At 41.6% G+C, this 27389-nt stretch overlaps 1 protein-coding gene across 2 annotated transcripts in view; it reads right to left on the bottom strand.

Annotated features, from left to right (window-relative positions):
- CLDN18 (claudin 18) overlaps window positions 1-26308 on the bottom strand; it is a 31519-nt gene extending 5211 nt beyond the window's left edge. The window contains exons 1-2 of one of the 2 annotated variants that reach the window (XM_040348721.1): window positions 26004-26308; window positions 1753-1917 (exon numbers count right to left, since the gene is read on the bottom strand). In XM_040348721.1, the coding sequence (XP_040204655.1) occupies window positions 1753-1917; window positions 26004-26223 (385 nt within the window). In that variant the 5' untranslated portion in view covers window positions 26224-26308. Of the gene's footprint in view, window positions 1-1752; window positions 1918-3721; window positions 4117-26003 lie in introns of those variants that run through there. The other variant, XM_040348720.1, reaches the window with a different exon arrangement.
- Window positions 26309-27389: the final 1081 nt, after the last annotated feature.

Here is a 27389-nt window from a genome sequence, read left to right as displayed (position 1 = left end):
GTTACACCGCCGCAAGTTTACAGGTAAGAGCTTTGTGAATCAGGCACTTACGCTGTAAACCTGCGGCGGTGTAACGTAAATGGGATATGTTACGCTGCCGTGGAGAAACGTAAATGTATCAGAATCTGGCCCATAGTTCCCCTTTGCAAAAAAACTGTCACCTATATTTATCAAGTGTTCTGGGAACCTATGAAGTGGTGCCTCAATGGTGTCATCAATTTAATCCAATTTAATAGTTAAATCTAACTGGGTGATGTGAGGCAATAGAGGCTGTATTAGACAGTTACTCCATTAGGTTTTGATAAAAGAACCCTAATAGAGATACTTATGTATTGGCTGAAGTAAGAATGTCCCTCAGACATTCTACCCTCTAACTTATTGGTGAATGGATGGTAGTCTTCGTTTAATTTCCTACAGTATGTTATTATAAATACATATCATGCATTTTTAAGTAGGGATAAAATACCAAGATAAAACTAGAATACATTTTAACCAGACCAGCCAAAAAAGTGGAAACTGGTGTTGCTAATCTTAATTTATTACACTAACATTTTACCACAGGTACCTTTTCCCTTACCTCTGTTTTCCCCCCCTTTCAATTAATACATTTTCTCATGTGCTCTGAAAGCTGTGTCAGGTTATTCCAGTCCTTACTCCAATAATGTACATTTGTAATCTGAGTCAATATTTACTTGGTTGATCAAATATATTATTTCAACTTTAAAATTTAGTTTGTTTTAGTGGATGTTGCTGAGATTTCTGGCTGCTTTAATAACATTTATTTTCTTTAAATATACTTATATATATTTTCAGGATTTTATGCTAAATTAATAATTTCTGTTTTAAAATTTCTCAGCACCAGATGGATATTTCAAATGAACACCTAGTCAGTTGGAAATAAATCTAAAGCCGCGTACACAACAATGTTTTTCTCAACGTGATTCCTCTCAAGCCTGCCTTGCATACACACGATCGTGATAACAAATGCTCGAGGAAAGCGCTGTGACATACAACACGTACAACGGCACTATAAAGGGGAAGTTCCATTCGAATGGCGCCACCCTTTGGGCTGATTATGCTAGTTTCCCATCTCATACTTGATTCTGAGCATGCATGGTTTTTTCCCCCATCGTTAAAGCGTACACACGACTATTTTTCACGACGGGATAAAATAGAGCATGTTCTAAATGTTTAATCATCAAGAAAAATGCCCTGCAGCCTACACATGAACGTTTTTAACGACCAATTAAAAAAATGGAATTTTTCTCGTCATGAAAAAAAAGTTGTATGTATGCCGCATTACTATCTAGTGCAATAGAATGATGTCAAATTAGGTTTATTACAGTTTACAGTATATCACTGTACACTGAAACTGTATACTGTACAGGGTATGGGGAAAGAGGACTAAAGGAATAGAAAAGCCCTCCAACTGAATCAGTGCATTAGCTAGTAAACATAAAATAGAAGGTATTACATGTCTTAGCTATCGCATATCCCAAAAATAAGATTATTTCTCATTTCAGGATTGGAGCCATGCAATTTATTCCTTTACACCCCAAACAGCCAAACTGCACATCCAGAAATTCTTGTGTATAGTGCAAATATAGCCCAACGTTATAGAGCCATGGCTTCTATGGAGTAGTTCTTGGGATCCAACATTTAGTAGGAACTATTACTTACCATGCAACAGACTTTTTGTAGATCTCCCAGACTAAAAGGTGAAATACAGAACCAAAAAAAGGAGTAGCTCACCTGCTACGATGAACAATATTCCAGATGTAAGAGTGATGTTGGCTTTGGCAGCGTCTTCCATGCTTCCAATTCTGATACATTTTAGGGCAAAAATTGCTATAAGCAAACCGACTGCTCCTAGAACAATGCCTACAATCATCAATGCTCTGACTCCCTGGAACATTGCTGCAGGAGAGAGATGGAGAATTCATATTAATATTAGTGTGTTTATTTTCCTTCATAATATGACTTTCTTGTATGCACTTCTAGATCATTCTAAAATCATGATGGGCTCAATTTATATTTTCTAATAAATTTAAGACCTTGTTTACATTTTTAATTTTGCAATTTATGTTATTATTTTCTCTTTTGAATGATACATTACTAAATATACTAATTAATACAGTTATATATGCATATTAGTGACATGATTTGCAATATTTGTACTGATTTGCTAAAGCTGTAAATAAATAAACTAGTAGAAAGATTTTAAAAATGTAATTTACATCTCTTAAGATATGGCTAAAGATACGGCTTGTTTTATTATTGGAAATATGGGGAAAAACGATTTAAATAATTTACTTCTAAGTAAACTTCCATAGTAATAAATTAATATTCAGAGACCACTTATGTTGTGTACATAACAAGACCAGATCCTGACTAATAAGCATAGACAATTAGAACCAAATACAAAGAGTGACATTATAATTAAATGTCAGTATTGAACCCAACAGAAGTTCTTCAACAAGAAAAATATGTTTATTCTCCAATACCATGCAGCATCCTAGTAAAACCATAAAATATTTAAATATTTCCAAATAAAGATATGCATGCAAACTGAAGCTCATTATTTCTTTATTTAAAACCCATTATTCATCAACAGGGTGTGGGTGGCAAAGAAATCATGCATAACTAAAAGGAAATTGCCGATAAGAGCCAGTACACCTGAATCAAGGCTGATAAGATATGTTCTGCCTTTGGAAAACAAAAGGCCAGGTTCACAGTTGGTGGGGGAGGTTTTATCAGCCCTCACATACTGAAAGCCATTGCCCCATTTACAAAACATAGAGGAGAAGCTATGGAGAACAAAAATATGTTGTGTATAATGTCGTTGCTTTTCTACACACAGAGAATTTTACCCTGATAACAGTTTGAAAAGATTTGAAGTAGTCATTCCCCATTCCACAGCCAGCACACAAGTATGCCAATAACCTTCAACCACACTTAATAGTAGATAATAAAAACTTGGGATTTGAACGTTAAGTCCTAAACAATTATTTTAAGGCAGAGACAGTGGGGTTGATTTACTAAAACTGAAGAGTGAAAAATCTGGTGCAGCTCTGCATAGAAAGCTTCCAGGTTTTTCGTCAAAGCTTAATTAAACAAAGTGAAGTTAGGAGCTGCATCAGATTTTGCACTCTGCAGTTTTAGCAAATCATCCCCAGTGTGTGCAAGCAAATTTCAAAAATGGAGAGCAATTTATCACCAAAAACCCTTGAAGGTTTAATGACAGTTATTCATAATCTAGATTAATTAAATTACAATAATTCTTAATCACTGATCCATGTAAAAATTATTAGGGGTATAGTTATAAAGCGGTAAATGTGACATTTACCAAATATTCACCATGGGTTTATTTTCCTAGTGCATGTGCTTTAAATTACAGTAAGTGATTCACCTACATGAATGTTATGCGAGTGTTAAATTCACTACTTTATAAATATACCCCAAAGAGCTAAATATGTTAAAACTGCATCAATAAGTAAAATAAAACTATTTTAGTTATATTATTAATAATATTTATCATGATTATTACTATTTAATTTTACTTTTCTTTTTATTGCCACTATAAACAAAAAAAATCATCTTAATTATATAATATAAATCTTTCCTAAATTAAATAATTCTTAGATGAAGAAGAAAATACACACATATACACACAATTATGAATATACAGTAGCAGAATATGCAATTTAGTGAGTAAATTAACCTGGTAGCCCAAGAATGGTAAAGTAGGGTCGACATTCTGTTAATCCTGAGCTCTGTCTGACGCAACTTCTCCACAAGCCTTGGTACTGGAATATAGCAGTCACTGGATTATCATAGAGGTCCTGTGTGCTCCACATATCCAGTACTGTGGCTACAATGATTCCAGCAAAACCCAGGGCTGAGACGATGAAGCCCATTGTTTGGCACATTGTGACCGACATGGTTGAAAGTTGTTGCAGGTTCCAGCTGGCTGTGTCGACTGCTGCTTCTGTTGCTTCTGTCCTACTGGAGTCCCATTCTGAAGGACAATTATAACCACCTCTTTTTTGTCCCTGCTTTGTTTACTCAGTATGTTTTCATAAGATATCACAGTTTCGCCCTTAATGTGGGTAGTGTGGACAAGTTTCAAATGACACATAAAAGCGAAGGGAAGTGATATCTCTGCCACTAGCCTATGGCATCATCAGTTTCTCTCACCACCAGTTTCTGTGTGATCAACTCTTTCGTCTGACATTACCTATTTTGAGAGGTCTTAGCGCTGGCTTGTCCTAGAAATGTTGGGGAGTGCTTATAGACTCATGAGTGTTGCCCAATCCAATTATACCTGGCCAAATGAGGAGAAGCTGATCTTTTTTCTGTACCATTACAAGTACCTTAAAACGGTATGTTATATTCTAAATGTACTAAAGGTGCCCATAAACATTTGATTAAGATTATTAGCTTTAGAAAAAATAAAACAAAAATGTAAGCTCCCCAAATAATAATAAAAACCATGTACAATGCAAATGCTAAACCCCTTTCTGAAATTTGCTTGGCTGCATTGCTGATACTTTGGGGCAGATCCACAAAGATCTGCCCCGGCGCAGCGTATCTGAGATACGCTACGCCGCCGTAACTTACTTTTGTTTGCTTCGAATCCAGAAAGAATTCGCACCGTAAGTTACGGCGGTGTAGTCTATCTCTCGCAGCGTAATGGTGCGTAATTCAAATCGGCGAGTAGGGGGCGTGTTTCATTTAAATGAAGCGCGTCCCCACGCCGAACGAACTGCGCATGCGCCATCCCTAAATTTCCCGCCGTGCATTGCGCTAAATGACGTCGCAAGGACGTCATTGTTTTGATGTGGACGTAAATTACGACTTACGCAAACAAAATTAAATTTTTTAAATTATACGCGGGAACGACGGCCATACTTAACATTGCGTACGCCACCAAATAGCAGCTTTAACTACTGTATATGCCGAAAAAAGCAGACTAGAGACGACGTACGTTCGTGGATCGTCGGAAATAGCTAATTTGCATACTCGACGCGGAAAACGACGGGAACGCTACCCAGCGGACACCGAAGAATTGCATCTATGATCCGAAGGCGTACGAAGACGTACGCCAGTCGGATCTAACCCAGATGCCGTCGTATCTTGTTTTGAGGATTCAAAACAAAGATACGACGCAGGAAATTTGAAAGTATGCTGGCGTATCAGTAGATACGCCGGCGTACTTTCTTTGTGGATCTGCCCCCTTGGCTTTAGTACTTTGACATGGAACAATTAAATAAATCAGAAGTTCTGATGTAACATGTGTATTTATCCCATATCACTAAAAGTATGACAAGCTGCCAGCTACCATTTTCAGATGGTGGTCTGCAATAATAACCTTTGTATTTCTCATGATTGGTTTATTCCATGACAAATATATCTAAATATTTTTTCCAATTGATGGAATAGGGAATAGATAAAACCCCTGTCTACTATTTTACTATTCAAGAGATTGCCCTTTCTTCACATCGGGAAGTAAGAGGAAATCCACCATGAATCTAATCCGTCCTTAGTCAATTGTCATCAGAACAAACGTCCTATTCTGGTAACAACTGGTAAAAAGAATTTTTCTCTCACTTTCAGTTGTAATGATAATAGTGATTAGGACAAATGGAGAGAGATAATTTACCTAGAATGGACTCAGTAATGGAAGCCTAACAGGGGTTCTAACATTTCACCGCACCAAAATTAGTATATGCAATGTTTAGGGAGCGCTTTAAGATTGCATTAACAATTTTGTTGCAATTCACAAATCTAACATATCAGAATAAAGATGCTTACTTTCGAAAGTTTCAGTTATTTTTAGCTGAGCCCAACAAGATTTGAAAATAACTGTCATGTCACTAAAATAAAGATTATTTTCATTGTGTTAAAGCTTTGTGAATTGAACCTTTTTTAATATATTTCTGAATTTAGAGTACATGTAGAAATTTTACATGCCTAACATGGCTAATAGGGATGAGCCTAATGTTCGAGTCGAACGTAAGTTTGACTCAAACATCAGGTGTTCGCCTGTTATGCGGTGTTTGCGGCAAATTCTAAAGCTGCAGGAAAACTGTTAAAATCTATGGGATACTAACATGAAAAAACACATGCTCATTTTAAAGGCTTATACGCAAGTTATTGCCTTAAAAAGTGATTGGGGACCTGGGTCCTGCCCCAGGGGACATGTATCATAGCAAAAAAAGTTTAAAAACAGACGTTTTTTCTGGAGCAATGATTATAATAATGCTTAAAGTGAAATAATAAAAATGAAATATTCCTTTAAATATTGTGCCTGGAGGTGTCTATAGTATGCCTGTAAAGTGGCACATTGTTCCTATGTTTAGAACAATACCACAGCAAAATTATACTTGTAATGAATTGTCGGGTCTCGGCAATATAGATAAAACTCATTGAGAAAAATGGCATGGGTTCCCCCGAGTCCATTACCAGGCGCTTTGGGTCTGGTATGAATATTAAGGTGAACCCTGCACTAATTTTTTTTTAATTGGCGTGGGGGTCTCCCAAAATCCATACAAGACCCTTATCCAAGCACGCAACCTGGCAGGCCGCAGGAAAAGAGGGGGGATGAAAGAGCGCCCCCCTCCTGAACCGTACCAGGTCACATGCCCTTAACATGGGGTGGGTGCTTTGGAGTTGCCCCCAAAGCATCTTGTCCCTATGTTGATGGGGACAAGGGCCTCATCCACACAACCCTTGCCCAGCAGTTGTGGGGGTCTGCATGCAGGGGGCTTTAACAAGGGGACCCCCAGATCCTGGCCCTCCCCTATGTGAATTGGTAACGGGGACATTGTACCCCTACCAATTCACAAAAAAAGTGTCAAAAATTGTAAAAAAGACAGGAGACTTTGTCCTTTATTAAAGAAAACATGTCCCGCAATGTAAATCCATCTCACGCTGCCCGACGAGCTGAAAAAAGAGAAAAACCTGCAACATTTCGACCTCCATGGGAAGCTCCTGCCGAGTGACACTTCTTCTCACAGCTGTTCTATAGCTGGGGAGAAGCGTCACTCAGCGGGAGCCTCCCATGGAGATGGAGCTGTTGCATTTCTTATTTTTTTCAGCTTGTTGTGCGGTGTGAGATAAATTTGTGGGACATTTTTATTTTTTTAACCACTTAACCCCCGGACCATATTGCTGGTCAAAGACCAGGCCACTTTTTGCGATTAGGCACTGCGTCATTTTAACTGATAATTGCGCGGTCGTGCGACGTGGCTCCAAAACAAAATTGGCGTCTTTTTTTCCCCCACAAATAGAGCTTTCTTTTGGTGGTATTTGATCACCTCTGCAGTTTTTAGTTTTTGCGCTATAAATAAAAATAGAGGGACAATTTTGAAAAAAATAATATTTTTTACTTTTTGCTATAATAAATATCCCCCAAAAATATATATAAAAAAAAATGTTTCCTCAGTTTAGGCCGATACGTATTTGTCTACATATTTTTCGTAAAAAAAAATCGCAATAAGCGTTTATTAATTGGTTTGCGCAAAAATTATAGCGTTTACAAAATAGGGGATAGTTTTATGGCATTTTTCTTAATATTTTTTTTTTACTAGTAATGGCGGCGATCAGCGATTTTTTCGGTACTGCAACATTATGGTGGACACTTCGGACACTTTTGACACATTTTTGGGACCATTGGCATTTTTATAGCGATCAAAATGCATTGATTACTATAAAAATGCCACTGGCAGGGAAGAGGTTAACACTAGGGGGCGAGGAAGGGGTTAAGTATGTTCCCTGGGTGTGTTATAACTGAAGGGGGGGTGAGACTGACTGGGGAAAATGACTGATTGCTGTTCATAGATTGTATGAACAGACGGTCAGGCATTTCTCCCCTGACAGGACCGGGAGCTGTGTGTTTACACACACAGCTCCCGGTTCTCGCTCTGAAACGTGCGCCGGGATCAGGGACGAGCGGGGGGCTCGCGTGCCCCTATTGGCTGCTGGGAGAGATGACGTATAGCTACGTGATCCCAGCAGAGCCGACCTGCCGCCGTATAACTGCGGCGGCTGGTCGGCAAGCAGTTAAGGACTTGTCCCAAAGTGTCTCCTGTCTTTTTTTAAATTTTTTACACTTTTTTGTAAATTGGTAGGGGTACATTTTTATTGTTTAACCTTAAGCATTATTAAAATCACTGCTCCCAAAAAAACGCCAGTTTTTAAAACTTTTTTTTGCATTGATACATTGTCCCCTGGGGCAGGACCCAGGTCCCCAAACACTTTTATGGCAATAACTTGCATATAAGCCTTGATTTTTCATGTTTGTGTCCCATAGTCTTTAACCACTTAAGCCCTGGACCATTTGGCTGGTTAAAGACCAGGCCACTTTTTGCGATTCAGCACTGCGTCGCTTTAACTGACAATTGTGCGGTCGTGCGACGTGGCTCCCAAACAAAATGTACGTCCTTTTTTCCCCACAAATAGAGCTTTCTTTTGGTGGTATTTGTTCACCTCTGTGGTTTAGAGCGACAATTTTGAAAAAAAAACAATATTTTTTACTTTTTGCTAAAATAAATATCCACCAAAAATATATATAAAACATTTTTTTTCCCTCAGTTTAGGCTGATACGTATTCTTCTACATATTTTTGGTAAAAAAAAATCGCAATAAGCATTTATTGATTGGTTTGTGCAAAATTTTTATTACATTTTTTTATTTTTACTAGTAATGGCGGCGATCAGTGATTTTCTTATCATGACTGCGACATTATGCTATAGTTTATACTATAAAAATGCCACTGGCAGGGAAGAGGTTAACACTAGGGGGCGAGGAAGGGGTTAAGTATGTTCCCTGGGTGTGTTATAACTGAAGGGGGGGTGAGACTGACTGGGGAAAATGACTGATTGCTGTTCATAGATTGTATGAACAGACGGTCAGGCATTTCTCCCCTGACAGGACCGGGAGCTGTGTGTTTACACACACAGCTCCCGGTTCTCGCTCTGAAACGTGCGCCGGGATCAGGGACGAGCGGGGGGCTCGCGTGCCCCTATTGGCTGCTGGGAGAGATGACGTATAGCTACGTGATCCCAGCAGAGCCGACCTGCCGCCGTATAACTGCGGCGGCTGGTCGGCAAGCAGTTAAGGACTTGTCCCAAAGTGTCTCCTGTCTTTTTTTAAATTTTTTACACTTTTTTGTAAATTGGTAGGGGTACATTTTTATTGTTTAACCTTAAGCATTATTAAAATCACTGCTCCCAAAAAAACGCCAGTTTTTAAAACTTTTTTTTGCATTGATACATTGTCCCCTGGGGCAGGACCCAGGTCCCCAAACACTTTTATGGCAATAACTTGCATATAAGCCTTGATTTTTCATGTTTGTGTCCCATAGTCTTTAACCACTTAAGCCCTGGACCATTTGGCTGGTTAAAGACCAGGCCACTTTTTGCGATTCAGCACTGCGTCGCTTTAACTGACAATTGTGCGGTCGTGCGACGTGGCTCCCAAACAAAATGTACGTCCTTTTTTCCCCACAAATAGAGCTTTCTTTTGGTGGTATTTGTTCACCTCTGTGGTTTAGAGCGACAATTTTGAAAAAAAAACAATATTTTTTACTTTTTGCTAAAATAAATATCCACCAAAAATATATATAAAACATTTTTTTTCCCTCAGTTTAGGCTGATACGTATTCTTCTACATATTTTTGGTAAAAAAAAATCGCAAATAGGAATTAATGATTAGTTTGTGCAAAATTTTTATTACATTTTTTTATTTTTACTAGTAATGGCGGCGATCAGTGATTTTCTTATCATGACTGCGACATTATGGCGGACACATCGGACACTTTTGACACCATTTTGGGACAATTGTCATTTTTACAGCGATCAGTGATTACTGTAAAAATGACACTGGCAGTGAAGGGGTTAACCTGTAGGGGCCGCTGAAGGGGTTAAGTGTGTCCTAAGGTGTGCTTGTTACTGTTAAGCCCTGTAGGTTCAACTGATGAAAACGAACCGATGGACCGTTTTCATCGGACGAACCGATCGTGTGTGGGCCCCATCGTTTTTTTTTCCATCGGTGAAAAAAAATAGAACCTGTTTAAAATTTTTCTTATGGTTAAAAAACCGATAGAAAAAAACGATCGTCTGTGGGGAAATCCATCGGTCAAAAATCCATGCATTCTCAGAATCAAGTCGACGCATGCTCGGAAGCATTGAACTTCATTTTTCTCAGCACGTCGTAGTGTTTTACGTCACCGCGTTGGACACGATCGGATTTTTAACTGATGGTGTGTAGGCAAGACTGATGAAAGTCAGCTTCATCGGATATCCGATGAAAAAATCCATCGGATTAGATTCCATCAGATATCCGATCATGTGTACAGGGCTTAAGGGGGCGTGGCTTGCCGTGACACGTCACTGATCATTGTTCCTGATGACAGGGAACACAATCAGTGACAGTGTCACCTAGGCAGAATGGGGAAATGTTGTGTTTACATCTCCCCGTTCTTCAGCTCTGTGACCCGATCACGGGGACACTGGCAGCGATCGGGTTTGCAGGTCCCGCGGCCGTGGTCATGGAGCTCATGGCAAGGTCGCGAGCATGCTGCCGGCGGCGTGCGTGTGCGACCACACAACTCACAAATTAAAGGGGACATACCTGTACGCCCATTTGCGCAGCCGTGCCATTCTGTTGACATACATTGTCTTGCGCTGATCGGGAATCGGTTAACCACTTCAGCCCCGGAAGATTTGGCTGCTCAATGACCAGGCCAATTTTTGCAATATGGCACTGTGTGCTTTAACTATCAATTGCGCGGTCATGCAACGCTGTACCCAAACAAAATTGACGTATATTTTTTCCCACAAATAGCGCTTTCTTTTGGTGGTAATTGATTGCCTCTTCAATTTTTATTTTTTGCGCCATAAACAAAAAAAGAGCGTACATTTTGAAAAGAAAAGAAACAATATTTTTTGCTTTTTGCTATAATACATTTCCCCATTTAAAAAAAAAAATCTTCCTCAGTTTATGCCCATATGTATACTTCTACATATTTATGGTAAAAAAAAATCACAATAAGGGTATATTGATTGGTTTGCGCAAAAGTTATAACGTCTATAAAATAGGGGGTAGATTTATGGCATTTTTATTATAATTTTTTTTTTACTAGTAATTTCAGTGATTTTTAGCCAGACTGTGACATTATGGGGACAGATCGGACATTGTTGACACTTTTTTGGGACCATTGACATTTATACAGCGATCAGTACTATAAAAATGCACTGATTATTGTATAAATGACACTGGCGGCTGAAGGGGACACTGTCCTAGGGAGTGATTCTAACTGTGGGGGGATGGGACTGCCTAGGTGAGGAGACCGATCGTTGTTCATGCTCAGTATGAACAGCAGAACAGTCTCCTCTCCCCTGACAACACAGAGATCTGTCTGTTTATTCTGTATTGACAGATCTCCGTTCTGTCTCTGTATGGAGCGATCGCGGGTGCCCGGTGGTCATCGCAACCGATGGGGATGCGCATTGGCTCTGGTAGCATGCCTCTGCAAACACTGAAATAGTACTTTTAATCCCAGGGCCTATATAATTTATAAATATATTAAAAAGTAAGGGTCCCAACACTGAACCTTGGGGGACACAACTTATAACCTTATACCATTCATGTGTATGAATCATTAACCACTACTCTCTGAACACGGTCCTTTAGTCAGTTTTCTACCCATTTACAAACTGATTTTTCCAAGCCTGTAGACTTTATCTCACACATGAGCCGTGTGTGGGGAACTGTGTCAAATGCTTTTGCAAAATCCAAGTATACCACGTCCACAACCACGCCTTTGTCTAAGGTTTTACTTAACTCCTCATAAAAATAAATAATTTTGTCTGACAACTTTTGTCTTTCATGAATCCATGCTGTCTGTTGTTTAAAATACTTTTTTCTAGCAAGAACTCATCCATGTGGTCTTTTATTAAACTCTCCAGTATATTTCCAACTATAGAAGTTAAAGTGTCCAACCACAGCTGATCACGATGTAAACAGGAAGAGCCGTTGATCGGACAGACGTGAGTAGAGGAGAGCCGATCAGCGGCTCTCCTGACGGGGGTTCGCGCTGATTGTTTATCAGCGCAGCCCCCCCCCTCGGATCCCAACACTGGACCATTCTATGCATTAAGGTGAAAAATCTTCTGTGCTGCAGCTTCCCCCAGAACCCCCCGCCTTTTCTTACCTGAGCCCGATCCGATCCAGTGATGTACACAAGCTCAGCGACTCCAGACGCTGTCTCTCTCCTCCTTGGACAGACTGATAGCAGCAGGATCCATTGGCTCTCACTGCTGTCAATCAAATCCAGTGACATGGGAGTGGGGAGGGCGAGGCCGAGTCCTGCTGTCTGTGTCAATGGACACAGCAGCAGGACTCAGGAGCGGGGCCGCGTGGGTACCCCCAGGGAAATCGGCTTTCCATGGGGGCACCCAATAAAGAGGAGAGGCCTGGAGCGCCGGTGGTGCACCACAGAAGAAGAGGATCAGGGTTGCTCTGTGAAAAATGATTGCACAGAGCAGGTGAGTATAGACATGTTTATATTGAAAAAGCTTTACAACCACTTTAAACCAACAGGTCTTTAGTTACTTTGTAAAGACTTGTATCCCTTTTTTAAAACTAGGCAACACAATGGCCTTAACCCAATCCAGTGGTACTAAGCCAGTCAATAAAGAGATAAAGAGTCCCTAAAAAATTAGAAACAATGGCCGGATCCACAAACTGCGGCGCAAATGTATGCCGCCGTAGCGTATCTTCTTTACACTACGCCGACGCAGCGCATAGAGGCAAGCACTGGATTCACAAAGCCAGTGCTGCCAAATCTGCGCTGGGTTTCCAAGTCGTAAGTCGGCGTAAGTGGAAGTGGCCGTGAGACATGCTAATGAGGCGTGACCCCATGCAAATGATGGGCTGAGCGACAGACAGATACGAATCGCCAACTGCGCATGCGCCGGGACGTGGACGCATCCTTCTGCGCATGCTCAGAATCACGTCGGAACAACTGCCTAAGATACGACGGATCACTGCCTACGGCATGTACGTAACATACGCCCAGCCATACTGACGTCCAACGTAAACTACGTAAAATACGACGGCTTGTGTTCCCTGGTCCATACCTTTGCATGGGTTGCGCCTCATCTATGGGGACTAACTTTACGCCGGACGTACGACTTACGCAAACCGCGTATATTATGCGCCAGGTGCAAGTACGTTTGTGAATCGGCGTATCTCCCTCATTTGCATATGTGCATAGAAAATCAATGGGAGCGGCAAATGCGCCCAGCGTAAATATGCGCCCACGATACGACGGCGTAGGCAAGTTACGTCGGTCGTAGGAACCCGGGGCCTGATTCCCAAAAGAGATACGCAGGCGGAACTGCTGTTCAGTCTGTGCCTAACTTTGGAAACGATCCTCAAAAGGCTTTTTCCAAAGTTAGGCAGAAAATCTGACATGTGTAAGACACTTACACGGTCAGATCTTAGGATGCAGTACCGCATCCGCCGCTGGGGGCATTTCTCATTGAAATGCAGCTTTGAGTATGCAAATGAGGACTTAAGCAGATCCACAACGCTTTTCAGCACTGTGATTTCTGCGTAAGTTCCGATTTGCTTGCGCAAAACTAGGGCTGGTTTTACAATGTGGAAAATGAGTCACACCTTGTAAAGGCCCATTCAAGCGACGGCATTTGGTATGCATTCCTGAGGGAGAACTCCACGGCAATTTTTAAATTCAAAACAGGCATGGGTTCCCCCCCCAGGAGCATACCAGGCCCTTAGGTCTGGTATGGGTTGTAAGGAGACCCCCCCTACGCCGAAAATTCGACGTAGGGGGTCCCCCTACAGTCCATACCCGTATCCAAAGCACGCTACCCGGCCGGTCAGGAATGGGAGTGGGGACGAGCGAGCGCCCCCCCCCCTCCTGAGCCGTGCCAGGCCGCATGCCCTCAACATGGGGGGGTTGGGTGCTCTGGGGCAGGGGGGCGCACTGCGGGCCCCCCCACCCCAGAGCACCCTGTCCCCATGTTGATGAGGACAGGACCTCTTCCCGACAACACTTGCCGTTGGTTGTCGAGGTCTGCGGGCGGGGGCTTATCGGAATCTGGGAGTCCCCTCAAATAAGGGGGCCCCCAGATACCGGCCCCCCACCCTAAGTGAATGGATATGGGGTACATCGTACCCCTACCCATTCACCTGGAGGCAAAAAGTTAAAGTTATTAAACACACAACACAAGGGTTTTTAAAATAATTTATTAGTCTGCTCCGGAGGCCCCCCCTGTCTTCTTTATTAGCTCTAATACCAGGGGGGTCTTCTTCTTCCACTCTCCGGGGGTCTTCTCCGCTCTCCGGGGGGGGTTTCTTCTTCCGCTCTCCGGGGGGGGGTCTTCTCCGCTCTCCGGGGGTCTTCTCCGCTCTCCGGGGGTCTTCTTCTATCTTCGCCGCTCTCCGCTGTTGACTCGGCGCACCCCGGTTCTTCTGCAGCTGTCCGGTGCCTTCTTCTTCAGCGCTGGCTGCCTGCTATCTTCGTGTGTTAGCTCAATTACTAACAGGCAGCCAGCGCGGTCTTCTGTGACGTCAGGTTCTTCTTCTCCACGTGGTGGGTGCCTACCCACGTGCACCCACCACGTGGGTACCTACCGGAGCATGATGGGACGGTGATGCCTATATAAATGGGATGCAAGGCGCGCTTCCATCATTGCAGTGAGAAGAGGCGACGTGTCAACATCGGAAGAAGGGAGAAGAAGAACCTGACGTCACAGAAGACCGCGCTGGCTGCCTGTTAGTAATTGAGCTAACACACGAAGATAGCAGGCAGCCAGCGCTGAAGAAGAAGGCACCGGACAGCTGCAGAAGAACCGGGGTGCGCCGAGTCAACAGCGGAGAGCGGCGAAGATAGAAGAAGACCCCCGGAGAGCGGAGAAGACCCCCGGAGAGCGGAGAAGACCCCCCCCCCGGAGAGCGGAAGAAGAAACCCCCCCGGAGAGCGGAGAAGACCCCCGGAGAGTGGAAGAAGAAGACCCCCCTGGTATTAGAGCTAATAAAGAAGACAGGGGGGGCCTCCGGAGCAGACTAATAAATTATTTTAAAAACCCTTGTGTTGTGTGTTTAATAACTTTAACTTTTTGCCTCCAGGTGAATGGGTAGGGGTACGATGTACCCCATATCCATTCACTTAGGGTGGGGGGCCGGTATCTGGGGGCCCCCTTATTTGAGGGGACTCCCAGATTCCGATAAGCCCCCGCCCGCAGACCCCGACAACCAACGGCAAGGGTTGTCGGGAAGAGGTCCTGTCCTCATCAACATGGGGACAGGGTGCTCTGGGGTGGGGGGGCCCGCAGTGCGCCCCCCTGCCCCAGAGCACCCAACCCCCCCATGTTGAGGGCATGCGGCCTGGTACGGCTCAGGAGGGGGGGGGGGGCGCTCGCTCGTCCCCACTCCCTTTCCTGACCGGCCGGGTAGCGTGCTTTGGATACGGGTCTGGTATGGATTGTAGGGGGACCCCCTACGTCGAATTTTCAGCGTAGGGGGGTCTCCTTACAACCCATACCAGACCTAAGGGCCTGGTATGCTCCTGGGGGGGGAACCCATGCCGGTTTTTTCTTTGAAAATTGGCATGGAGTTCTCCCTCTCAGGAATGCATGCCGAGCGACGCTGACAATTTTTCTTTTTTGTTTTTGTTTTCCCGGCGCTTTTTTTTTTTTCACCCATCGCAACTTTAGTGTCCCGTCGCAATCCACAAAGCCCGCCGTAAATTACGTTCGCGCGCTGCACGTCGGGAAAATTACGTCACACGCATGCGCAGTACGGCCGGCGCGGGAGAGCGCCTCATTTAAATTTTAAACGCCCCCCGGAGAGGAGGACCGCCTTGCGACGGAGGCACTTAAGTTACACGGCGTGTAATTTCTAGGTAAGTGCTTTGTGGATCAGGCACTTAGGTAGAAATTTTAAGTCAGTGTAACTTAACTGCTGAAAGTTAAGTTAGGCAGCTTTTTTGGGAATCAGGCCCCCTTTTTTTAGGCGTATCTTAGTATGTGGGTCGGCGCATAGATACGACGGCGCACATTTGTACTTACATCAGCGTATCTTGAGATACGTTGGCGCAAGTGCTTTGTGAATCCGGGCCAATGGCTTTGAAATGACAAAGCTCAATTATTTTAGAACACATGGGTGTAATGCATCTGGTCCAGGTGCTTCAGTCACCTTTATGCTGTCAAAATATTTCTGGACCATATTAATTTTGATGCATAATGGTTCATTTGGGTCAATACTATAACCATTCTGGACATGAGATCCCCCATGCTCCTTTGTATACACAGAGCTGAAGAAGGTATTTAATTAATTTGCCTTCTCTTTGTCCCCAGTCACCCATTCAAAATTATTTTGTAAAGTGTCTACTTTCTCAGACCTGACCTTTTTACTATTAACATTATTAAACATTTCTTTGGCTTTCACTCTCCTTTGCAAACTGTTGTTTGTTTTGAATTTTTGCATCCTTTATTTCCTTTTTACAATATTTTGTTAAATTCTTTGTAACATTTAAATGATGATAGTGTTCCTTCATTTCTACAATTTTTAAAAGCTCTTTTGTTAATATTATTCGTTTTTTAACTTTGGCCGTGAGCCACATAGATTTTATTTTTAGCCTTTTAAACATATTGCCCTTATGAATTTACTTTGCAGTGTGTTCACATGCAATCTTTTTGAAGAATTCCCACTTCTGTTCTATGTTCATGGATGCCAATATACTCTCCCAGTCTAATGCCTCGTACACACGATCAGTTTTTCCGACAGGAAAACCGTGTTTTTTTTTCAGCAGGAAAACAGCTGAAATTTGTCTTGCATACACACGGTCACTCAAATATTGGCTGAAATTCCGAACGTCAAGAATGCGGTCATGTACAACACGTACGACGAGCCGAGATCAATGAAGTTCAATAGGCAGTTGGGCTCTTCTGCTTGATTCTGAGCATGCACTTTTTTTTTGTACGTCGTAATTGCATACAAACAAATGCGATTCGCGATAGTATTTTTTCCTATCACGAAAATTGATTGTGCTCTCAATCTTTTCTTGGCAGGAAAATTGACAGAAAAAGTGTGATGGAGCATACACATGGTCGCTTTTCCTGACAAAAACCTTTGCATCGCACTTTTCCTGTCAGGAAAACCGATCGTGTGTACGAGGCATAAGTCTTGGAGAGCAGCCCTCATCCTTGGAAAATTTGCTCTCCTAAAGTTAAGGGTTTTTATATTTCCAGTATGTTTGTTGCTTATAACTTACATTAAATGAAATCATGTTATGGTCACTGCTATCCAGATGTTCTTTTATATGAGCATTAGTAATAAGCTCTGCATGGTTTAGGATTACCAGGTCCAGCATAAAATGGTCTTCTAATAGGTTTATACATTTTTCCCCCTTAACTGTTTCAGCAGTGCCATTACTCCAGTCAATATCAGTGTAGTTAAAATCCCCCATTATTATCACTTTCCCAGCTTTTTCAGCCCTATCCATCTGTGCAAGGAGCTGCATCTTCACCTCCTCATTAAGATTGGGTGGCCTATAACAAACCCCAATGATTAACTTTGAACTACGCACATCCATATGCAGTTCCACCCATAATGCTTCTGCTTCATCACACTCTCCATCAACAAGGTCCTCTTTCACACTCGCTTTGAGATAACTTCTCACATAGAGGCATAGAATACTGTGTATCATAAAAAAAGCTGATTTTCTTTTTCCATTGGAAAAAACTTTTTTTTCCTTTTTTATACTTTTTTGCTCCTTAGTGCTTCTATTGTAAAGCCTATGTGCATGTACTTCAGCAAAGTCATTGCTCAGGGTTAGCTTCCCAATGGTGACAAAGGAACAAGCGTGTTCACCAAGCACCAGCACCAGTAATAATCTTAAAGCGGTTGTATACCCGCAATTTTTTTTTTTTTTTTTACACCTGTAAGGCAAAAGCCATAATGAGCTAGTATGCACCGCATACTAGCTCATTATGAAATACCTACCTTAGAACGAGGTGTAGAGAACTTACCTGGTCCACGTCGAGCAAGATGTCATCTTGCCTCGGCGTGTCTTCCGGGTATCGCCGCTCCAGCGCTGTGATTAGCTGGAGCGGCAATGTCGTCACTCCCGCGCATGTGCACGGGAGATTTAATTCCGGCAAGGTCCGGCGGCTGCCGGCCCTTTAGCCGAGGATCCCCGCTGCGCATGCGCCGCTACAATCAGCAGCGCATTGTGAGGGAAATATCTCCTAAACCGTACAGGTTTATGAGATATTCTTTATACCTACAGGTAAGCCTTATTATAGGCTTACCTGTAGGTAAAAGTGGTAGTAAAGACTTTACCACCACCTTAACTAGGGATGAGCCGAACACCCCCCGTTCGGTTCGCACCAGAACCTGCCAACAGACCAAAAGTTTGTGTGAACTTTAGAACCCTGTTAATGTCTATGGGACTCGAATGTTTGAAATCTGAAGTGATAATTTTAAAGGCTAATATGCAAGTTATTGTCCTAAAAAGTGTTTGTGGACTTGGGTCCTGCCCCAAGGGACATGTATGAATGCAAAAAAAAGTTTTAAAAACTGCCTTTTTTCCGGAGCAGTGACTTTAATAATGCTTGAAATGAAACAATAAAAGTGAAATATTCCTTTAAATTTCGTATCTGGGGGGTGTGTATAGTATGCCTGTGAAGTAGCTTTTGTTTCCTGTACTTAGAACTTTCCCTACACAAAATGTAATTTCTGAAGGAAAAAAGTCATTTAAAACCACTCGCAGCTATAATGAATTGTCGGCTCCCGGCAATACAGAGAAAAGTCATTGATAAAAAAAAAATGCGTAGAGGTCCCCCCAAATTCAATTACCAGGCCCTTTAGGTCTGGTATGGATATTAAGGGGAACCCTGCATCAAATAAAAAAAAATACTTGCGCTTCCCCCCAAATATCCATACCAGACCCTTCAAGTCTGGTATGGATTTTAAGGGGAACTCCACCCCAAATTAAATAAAAAATGGCGTGGAGTTCCCCCCAAAAATCCATACCAGACCCTTTATCTGAGCACGAGAGAGCGCCCCCCCAAACCCCTGAACCGTGCCAGGCCACATGCTGGGGACAAGGGCCTCATCCCCACAACCCTTGCCCGGTGGTTGTGGGGGTCTGTGGGCGGGGGGCTTATCGGAAAGTGGAATACCCCCCTATGTGAATTGGATTTAAAACTTTTTTTTGGATTGATACATATCCCCTGGGGCAGGACCCAGGTCCCCAAACACTTTTCATGACAATAACTTGCATATAAGTCTTTAAAATTAGCACTTTAGATTTCTCCCATAGACTTTTACAGGATGTTCCGCGACTTTTCGAATTTCCCACGAACACCCCAAATTGTTCACTGTTCGGTGAACGGGTGAACAGGCAATGTTCGAGTCAAACATGAGTTCAATTTGAACTCGAAGCTCATCCCTAATCTTCACTGGAAGTGCATGTGACAAGGAAACAATGCAGGGGAATAACCAGAGTACCAGAGCAATGCCACCTCATAAAAGGAAGTAACTGAAGAATGACCTTCATGCCAGGATGACCTAGAAACTACATTAACCTGTTAAAGATTATATGAGATTTTTGCAATCGGATCTACATCTACTGTAATGTTTTTTTTTAAAAACAATAAACTCCTTCTACATGTTAACAATAGAAGTTGAAAGACAAAGAAAACATTTTCAGGAAATAACTGGCACTTCATAAAGAAACTTACAGGGTCACAGTATACTGTATCAAAAAATTGTTTCCAAGTAAGGTGGAGCAAAAAAAAAGATAAAGTTATCTTATGAACAAGAAAAAACACAAAATTTTAGGAGTTTTCTCCGTTTTATGAAACTTTGCACATTGGAACACACCTATACGCGTCACAAAAGATTGCATATGATCTTTCTTCCTGTTTGTTTGCCCTCATTTAGTTTAAAGTGGCATTATAGGTTCAGTTTTTTTTTTAAACAAACATGTCATACTTACCTCCACTGTGCAGTTCATACTCTTCTGGGGTCCTACGGCGGCTCTTGTGGCTCCTCAATGCAAGAGATAACCCCCTCTGGGAAGCTCTCTTCCAAGGGGGTTATCTTGCGGGAGCTCTCCAGCGTGATACAGTCAGCGGCTATAGCTGCCGAGTGCATGACTCGGCCCCGCCCCCAGCTCGACGTATCACTGGTTTCATTGACAGCAGCGGGAGCCAATGGCTGTGCTGCTATCAATCAAACCAATAAAGAGCCGACAAGCCATTTGGAAAGTGACGCAGGATCGCGCCCACAGAAGTTCGGGGCTCAGGTGAGTAAAACAGGGGCTCGGGGGGGGCGGAGAGTGCTAGGTGTTTTTCCACCTTAATGCATAGGACAACCCCTTTAATGTTGTTAAGTTAATGCTTCCTGTGTCTAATCTGTTTTTGGTTCTGATTTATAGACCAAAAAGCAATATTAAAATGGAAAGATAAACAACAGCCAATGGTTAATTGTCTTTCAATATTCTGAAAGTTCTCAATTAATTAAGGTTGAGTGAGTGAGTGAGAAACTTATATAGCGCAGCACATGCGAACCGAATCGCCTCTGGGCGCTTGTGACCATTGCTTTTTATTTTTTGTCCTTAGAAGAGATGGGTTTTGATCATTCTCCTGAAGGCTAAATGGTTCTCCTCCAGCCGAATGCTGGCTGGTAGAGTGTTCCATAGTCTAGGTCCTTGGACCGCAAATCTTCTTTCTCCTTTGGACTTGTATCTGGCTTTAGGTATCTGGAGTAGATTTTGGTTAGTGGATCGCAGAATGCGATTGGGATTGTGAGCTTTTAGTTTTTCGCATAGATATTGTGGGGCATTTCCCACAATACACTTATGCGTAAGACAGAGTGCTTTGAAAGTAATTCTGTCTTTTACTGGCAACCAATGAAGGGATCTCAGTGAAGGTGAGATTGATTCCCAAGTTTTTTTCCCAGTCACAAGTCGAGCGGCCGTATTTTGAACCACTTGCAGACGCTTGATTTGGTACTTTGGGAGTCCAAGATAAAGGGAATTTGCATAGTCAAGTCTGGAGTTGATAATTGTTCCAACTACGACTCCTTTGTCTTCTTTTGGGATAAAGGGAATAAGTCTGCGTAGTAGGCGCAGCAGATGATGCGATCCGCTGACTACTGACCCTATTTGTGCATCCATTGTCATGTAGGTGTCGAAGATGACTCCGAGACTTTTGACTTTGGTGCTAGGGGTGATGATTTTGCCCAGAAAGGGCAGGGGTATCCATGTTGTTGAGGGATGATTCTTTTGATTAGCGTGAAACAGGAGAAGTGTATGCGGATATGCACCAGAGATAAGTCATCCCTGGCTGGTCAATCAAGGTTGCTGAAGAGATTCCTGAACCCAGAAGAAGACTGAGCAAAGATGTCAGTACATGGAGGGACCTTGTGGACATTGCATCACTAAAGTGGAAGTGAATATTTAAAGACTTCAGTTCTGCTTTAAAGCAAACTAAGCTGACAGAATATTAGGTCTGCCATTACTGACCTTTCCTACTAAAAATGCATGACTGCCAACTTGATCCAATGACTTTAATACTTTCTTAAGCTCAGACCTGAATCAAGTATGCAGATCAGGATTTCTGGCTTTCAGGGTTAGTGACCAAAATATTAAAAAAGGATGCATTCAACCAACTAATATTATTAATAGAAGTTAAGGAATGAAAGCACTGCAATTCCTCTCAGATCAGATTTCTATTCTCTCAGTTCTTAAAGAATGTTGAGATCATGGCATTACAATCACTCTGCCTAGAGTAAACAATCCAATAAAATGGCTAACATCAGGTAAGGAATAAATTAGCCAAAGAATCAATCGCAAGGTCAAAGGTAACTTTGAAGGAGATCAACAGCTGAGAAGGCAGAACAATCCATGGGACAACTAACCTATAGTGATGAGACGAACACCCCCGGTTCGGTTCGCATCCAGAACAAGCGAACAGACCAAAAGTTCACGCGAACATTCGAACACCGTTAAAGTCTATGGGACTCAAATGTGAGAAATCAAAAGTGCACATTTTAAAGGCTAATATGCAAGTTATTGTCCTAAAAAGTGTTTGGGGACCCGGGTCCTGCCCCAGGGGACAGGTACCAATGCAAAAAAAAGTTTTAAAAACTGCAGTTTTTTCAGGAGCAGTGATTTTAATAATGCTTAAAGTGAAACAACAAAAGTGAAATATTCCTTTAAATTTCGTACCTAGTTTCTAAAGTATGCCTGTAAATTAGCGCATGTTTCATGTGTTTAGAACTGTCCCTGCACAAAATGTAATTTCTGAAGGAAAAAAAGTAATTTAAAACTACTCATGAATTGTCGGGTCCCGGCAATACAGAGAAAAGTCAACCAACATTTTTTTTAAAAATGCGTGGGGGCCCCCCAAATTCCATATCAGACCCTTCAGGTCTGGTATGGATTTTATATGGAACCCTGCGTAATTAAAAAAAAAATGGCGTGGAGTTCTCCCAAAAAATCCATACCAGACCCTCATTCGAGCACGCAACCTGGCAGGCCGCAGGTCTGTGACCCCCAAAGCACCTTGTCCCCATGTTGATGGGGACAAGGGCCTCATCCCTACAACCCTTGCCTGGTGGTTGTGGGGGTCTGCTGGCGGGGGGCTTATCATAATCTGGAAGCCCTCTTTAACAAAGGGGACCCCCAGATTCCGGGCCCCCCCTATGTGAATTGGTAATGGGGTACATTGTACCTCTACCATTTCACAAAAAAGTGTCAAAAAAGGTAAAAAAAAACACAGACAGCTTTAATAAAAAAAAAAAAAATAATCCAGCGATGTACATTCTTCCATGACCTGGACCCGCGCTACCCGCCGCTACGAACAATACAGCCTCCTCCATAGAAGGCTCCCGGGCGAATGACGCATGAGCTGTGTGACATTTATTTTCTAACTGAGGGCGGACCACCCGTGACATGGACAAGTGACCCCACCCCGTTCTGACGTAACGGGGGTTTCCAGGGGCTTCCCCGTGGTGTCATGGGTGACCACGCCCCCTCTGGCACATCATGGGGTTTCAAATTCATGGTAGCCCATCCCCTTACAGTTGGAACACACCCAGGGAATACACTTAACCCCTTGATAGCCTCCTAGTGTTAACCCCTTCCCTGCCATTGTCAATTTTACCTTGATCGTTACATTTTTATAGCACTGATCAATGTAATGATGTCACTGGTCCCCAAAAAGTGTCATTTGGAGTCAGATTTGTCCACTGCAATGTCGCAGTCCCGCAGATAGCCGCCATTACCAGTAAAAACAATACAAAATAAATAAAAGTCCATATATCTATCTCATAGTTTGTAGACGTGATAAGTTTTGCACAAATCCAATCAATATATGCCTATTTATTTTTTATAGCAGAAAGTAAAAAATATATATATTTTTTTTTTTCAAAATTGTCGGCCGATTTTTGTTTATAGCGCAAAAAATAAAAACCACAGAGGTGATCAAATACCACCAGAAGAAAGCTCTGTTTGTGGGAAAAAAGGAAATATTGTTTGGGTACAGCATCGCATCACAGCGCAATTGTCAGTTAAAGCGACGCAGTGCCGTTTTGCAAAAAAATGCCTGGTCATTGAGGGGGCTGAAGTGGTTAAGGAGGCAGCAATATCATCTCCTAAGTACGAGGAAAGTGGCTCCAAACTGCCTCTAGAAAAGTGACCTACCACAGATTCAGGGTGGGGCATTACAGTGAAAGAGAGTTTTCAATTACATCATGTATCTGATAACATTTTCTTTTTCACACTATGTCCCTAATACGGTATTTCAAGTGCTTAGGATATTCCTGGAAGGGGAACACTAATACTCAGCATGGTCCAGAATGTTAATCAATGCCCTAAAATTATTAAAGGATTCATATGGGTCAAAACCAATGCCCCCAACGTTTAGATGTAATAAAAAAAAAAACGCATAAGGCCTTCTTGACTTCTGTAAGCTGCATGCTCTGGGGGCACTTGGCAGAAGGATGAGAAAGACATTACTGTGAAAGACATATATTATGCAATATCTTCTGAAAATTGCTGGAGCATATAAACACCAAAAGAAAACAGAAAGGATTATGGGCTGTTGAGACCGAAGCAAGAGAACTGGAGGACCTTAGGAGTTGGATCTTTGGTTTCTTGAGCTGCCTGGAGTTGGAGCTGAGAGGTTGCTTAGGCTCCGAAACAAGGCTGGTGTCCAACTGCTAGGCCACTCCAGAGCTTGAGATTTTAAACATTGATCATTGTCACATGAGACCCCCATATAAGACTGTACTGTAAGTATTTGATTTTTTAACATGCAGTATAGGAAAATGCACCTATCCGTTTTAACTGAAGAATTAACAACTGCCTGCCCAATTTTTATATATGTTGTTAATGTAATTTAAATATTATATGTATATGTCTTTAGTTATATTTTGTTGTGGTTATTACTGATTTACAGATCATTTATTTGACATCCACAATGCTTGTATTATTTAATTATTATTTTTACTCTCACTGGTATAGGCGACAGTGGTGATGTTAGCGATAGTAGCGCTATTACCATAATATGATATTCATACTGTAAAATGTTTCCAATGACATAAATAATGCATAAATAATTTTGGCGTTAAGTAAATGGGTTTGGCCTGCACCACTCTGTAGGGTTTCTACCTTTTTGAGAATCACCTCTATTGTGTACAGTTAATGGCGATTCTTAAATCCTTACGTGGGGTATTTAAGAATACTGTTCAGCATTATACTGATGCCCATGTAGGATGTACCTTCAATTAGAATAACTACCTACCGATGTTGCAAGACATCAGTGAGGATTCATTGTATTATGTGGCTAAATGAGACCAACAGCATAGAGAGCTTTGATTACGCATAACCACTGAACAGATCCATCAGGGAAATGTTACATGCACATCAAGAGCACTAAATCAAAGCAAGCTGTTTTGCTGTGCAAATGGAAGACAATGTAGATATACAGTAGTACAGTATGCATGTGATGCTATAAATCATATTATTATAAATAGAAAGATCGGTTTAAAATTTGGTTCAGCCAACAGTGTGCTATATTGATAAATAAAAAATAGATATCAAAAAGTGTTAATAAATATTGCATTTAAAAATATTAGTATTTATAATTCCCACATAATACTGAATTATACAAACATGTATATATAATATTACTGTTAAATAATTGGGAAGAAACCACTAATTTCAGAGAATATCTAAACATGGTAGAATATCAGTAACACAACATTTTTATTACATGTTGTACATATTTCACAGTTTGCTTAAATTAAAAAACATTTTTTACATAAACGTGTTATTTACATGTTTTTTCTTTCTAAACTAAATGCTTCAGTGTTTTGTTTTGTTCATTATAACTCAACTTTTAGCATAAAGTTTATTTAAACTTTGTAGAATTAGAAAGAATATAATGCAAACAATACTGCAGAAGCATATTTCTCAATGTAAACCCCATTTTAAGTACCTTTTTTTACTTTTGAATAACAATTTTAATTAAAAAAATTAATCCAGTTATAGCTGGATTGAAAATCAAAGAAGATAAAGAATTTAGGATAATTATTTTGCATAAATAGTTCTTGAGTACAATGAATCCAAAATATTGCAGAGAAATATAAATGGATTTCAGAGAAATATAAATGTTTTTTGCCACAAGGGCCACTGTACTGTTAGCATGTACAGTGTTCATTAATGTTTTTATTATTTTTATATGGAGAATTTATACTGTATAATGCCAACAGTTTATGCAGCGCTTTACAAAATAAAATTGCTTTTATTTTTCTATAAAATAAAATGAGAAATCATGTAGAATATAAACTCATTTGGATGCAGTGAAAGATTCTTAAATCTTTCTAGTCTTTTAAATGTTGTATTAAATCATTAATTAAAATAAGGGAAAGAAAATAATTAAATAAAAATGTCTCACCAGGTAATCCCAAGATTGTGAAATATGAGCGGCATTCAGTGTATCCAGAGCTGTCTGTTACGCAAGTTTGCCATAAGCCCTGGAAGTTGTATGTCTGTGTCACTGGGTTATTTTCAAGATCCTGGGTGCTCCATTGGTTCATGACAGTAGCTGCTATAATACCAGCAACCCCACCAGCCGCAAGCAAAAACCCCAAACACTGGCATAGAGCAAGTGCCATGATGCCTCTCTATCTGTCTGAGCACCTACAAGAATGGATTGTTAAGGAATTAGTGTTAGACCACTAGAGATTTTTTATTTTCAAACATGCTGTATTATATACGTCATATATTGGACAGGCCAGCAGCATGGGTTGAGTTACCGCCCCAGACCTAATCTGATGCTGGCAGATAAGTGTGACTTTCAGTACCAGGTAGCTTTTGTCGTATCAGACCTTCTGTGTTTACCAAGGAAAAAGCCGTCTCTCTCCACCCCAAACATAACCATGACTAACGGCCAGCTTAGGAAAGTGACAATGACTTTTCTGAAGTTTAAATCATTAGGAATCTTTGTTTGCCTGTTGTTAAAAGTAAGTTATTAAAGAGTCTTGCTCATTGAATAGTAATCAATAAAGATTTAGTGAGGGAAAAAAAGCAAGAAGTAAGAAAAGCAATTGGAAAAGTAATAAGTCATTTAAGACCCCTTTTACACCGGGGAGTTTTTCAGGCGCTTTTGGCCATTAAAAAAGCGCCTGTACAGTGCCTGAAAGAAGCCTCATCTGCAATACCAATGTGAAAGCCTTAGTGCTTTCAGAGCCCTTTCACGCTGAAAAATGCTGGTAAAGCTCGCTAAGACCCCTTTCACACTGGAGCATGAAAGTGAAAAAAACGCCTCAGTGGGAAGGGTCGCTTTAGGAGCGCTTTAGGAGTGGTGTATTCAGTGGGAAGGGTCGCTTTAGGAGTGGTGTATTCAGTGGGAAGGGTCGCTTTAGGAGCGGTGTATTCACCGCTCCTAAAGCGCTGTAAAGCAGCTGTTTGCAGGACTTTTTTTGACTGCCTGCCAGTGCAGCGCCTCAGTTTGAAAGCACTCACATTGGGATTGCAGATAAGGCTTTTTTCAGGCGCTTTACAGTCGCTTTTTTTAACGCTAAGACCACTTTCACACTGGGGCATTTTTCAGGCACTTTAGTGTGAAAGCATTTGGGCTTTCACATTGGGATTGCAGATGAGGCTTCTTTCAGGCACTTTACAGGCACTTTTTTTTAACGCTAAAGTGCCTGAAAAATGGCCCAGTGTGACAGGGGTCTAACTGTAGTTTTAAAAAAGGAATTCACTCCTAAATAAGGAATTTTACATCCGCTCTGGAACAGAAATCATGGATGTTGGGGGGGGGGGGGTAAATGTCTTT

This window comes from Rana temporaria, chromosome 4 (assembly GCF_905171775.1).
Source record: "Rana temporaria chromosome 4, aRanTem1.1, whole genome shotgun sequence".
Taxonomy (NCBI): Eukaryota; Metazoa; Chordata; class Amphibia; order Anura; family Ranidae; genus Rana; species Rana temporaria.
The sequence above is the reverse complement of the archived record's forward strand: the minus strand, read 5'-3'. Positions and strand labels throughout refer to the sequence as shown.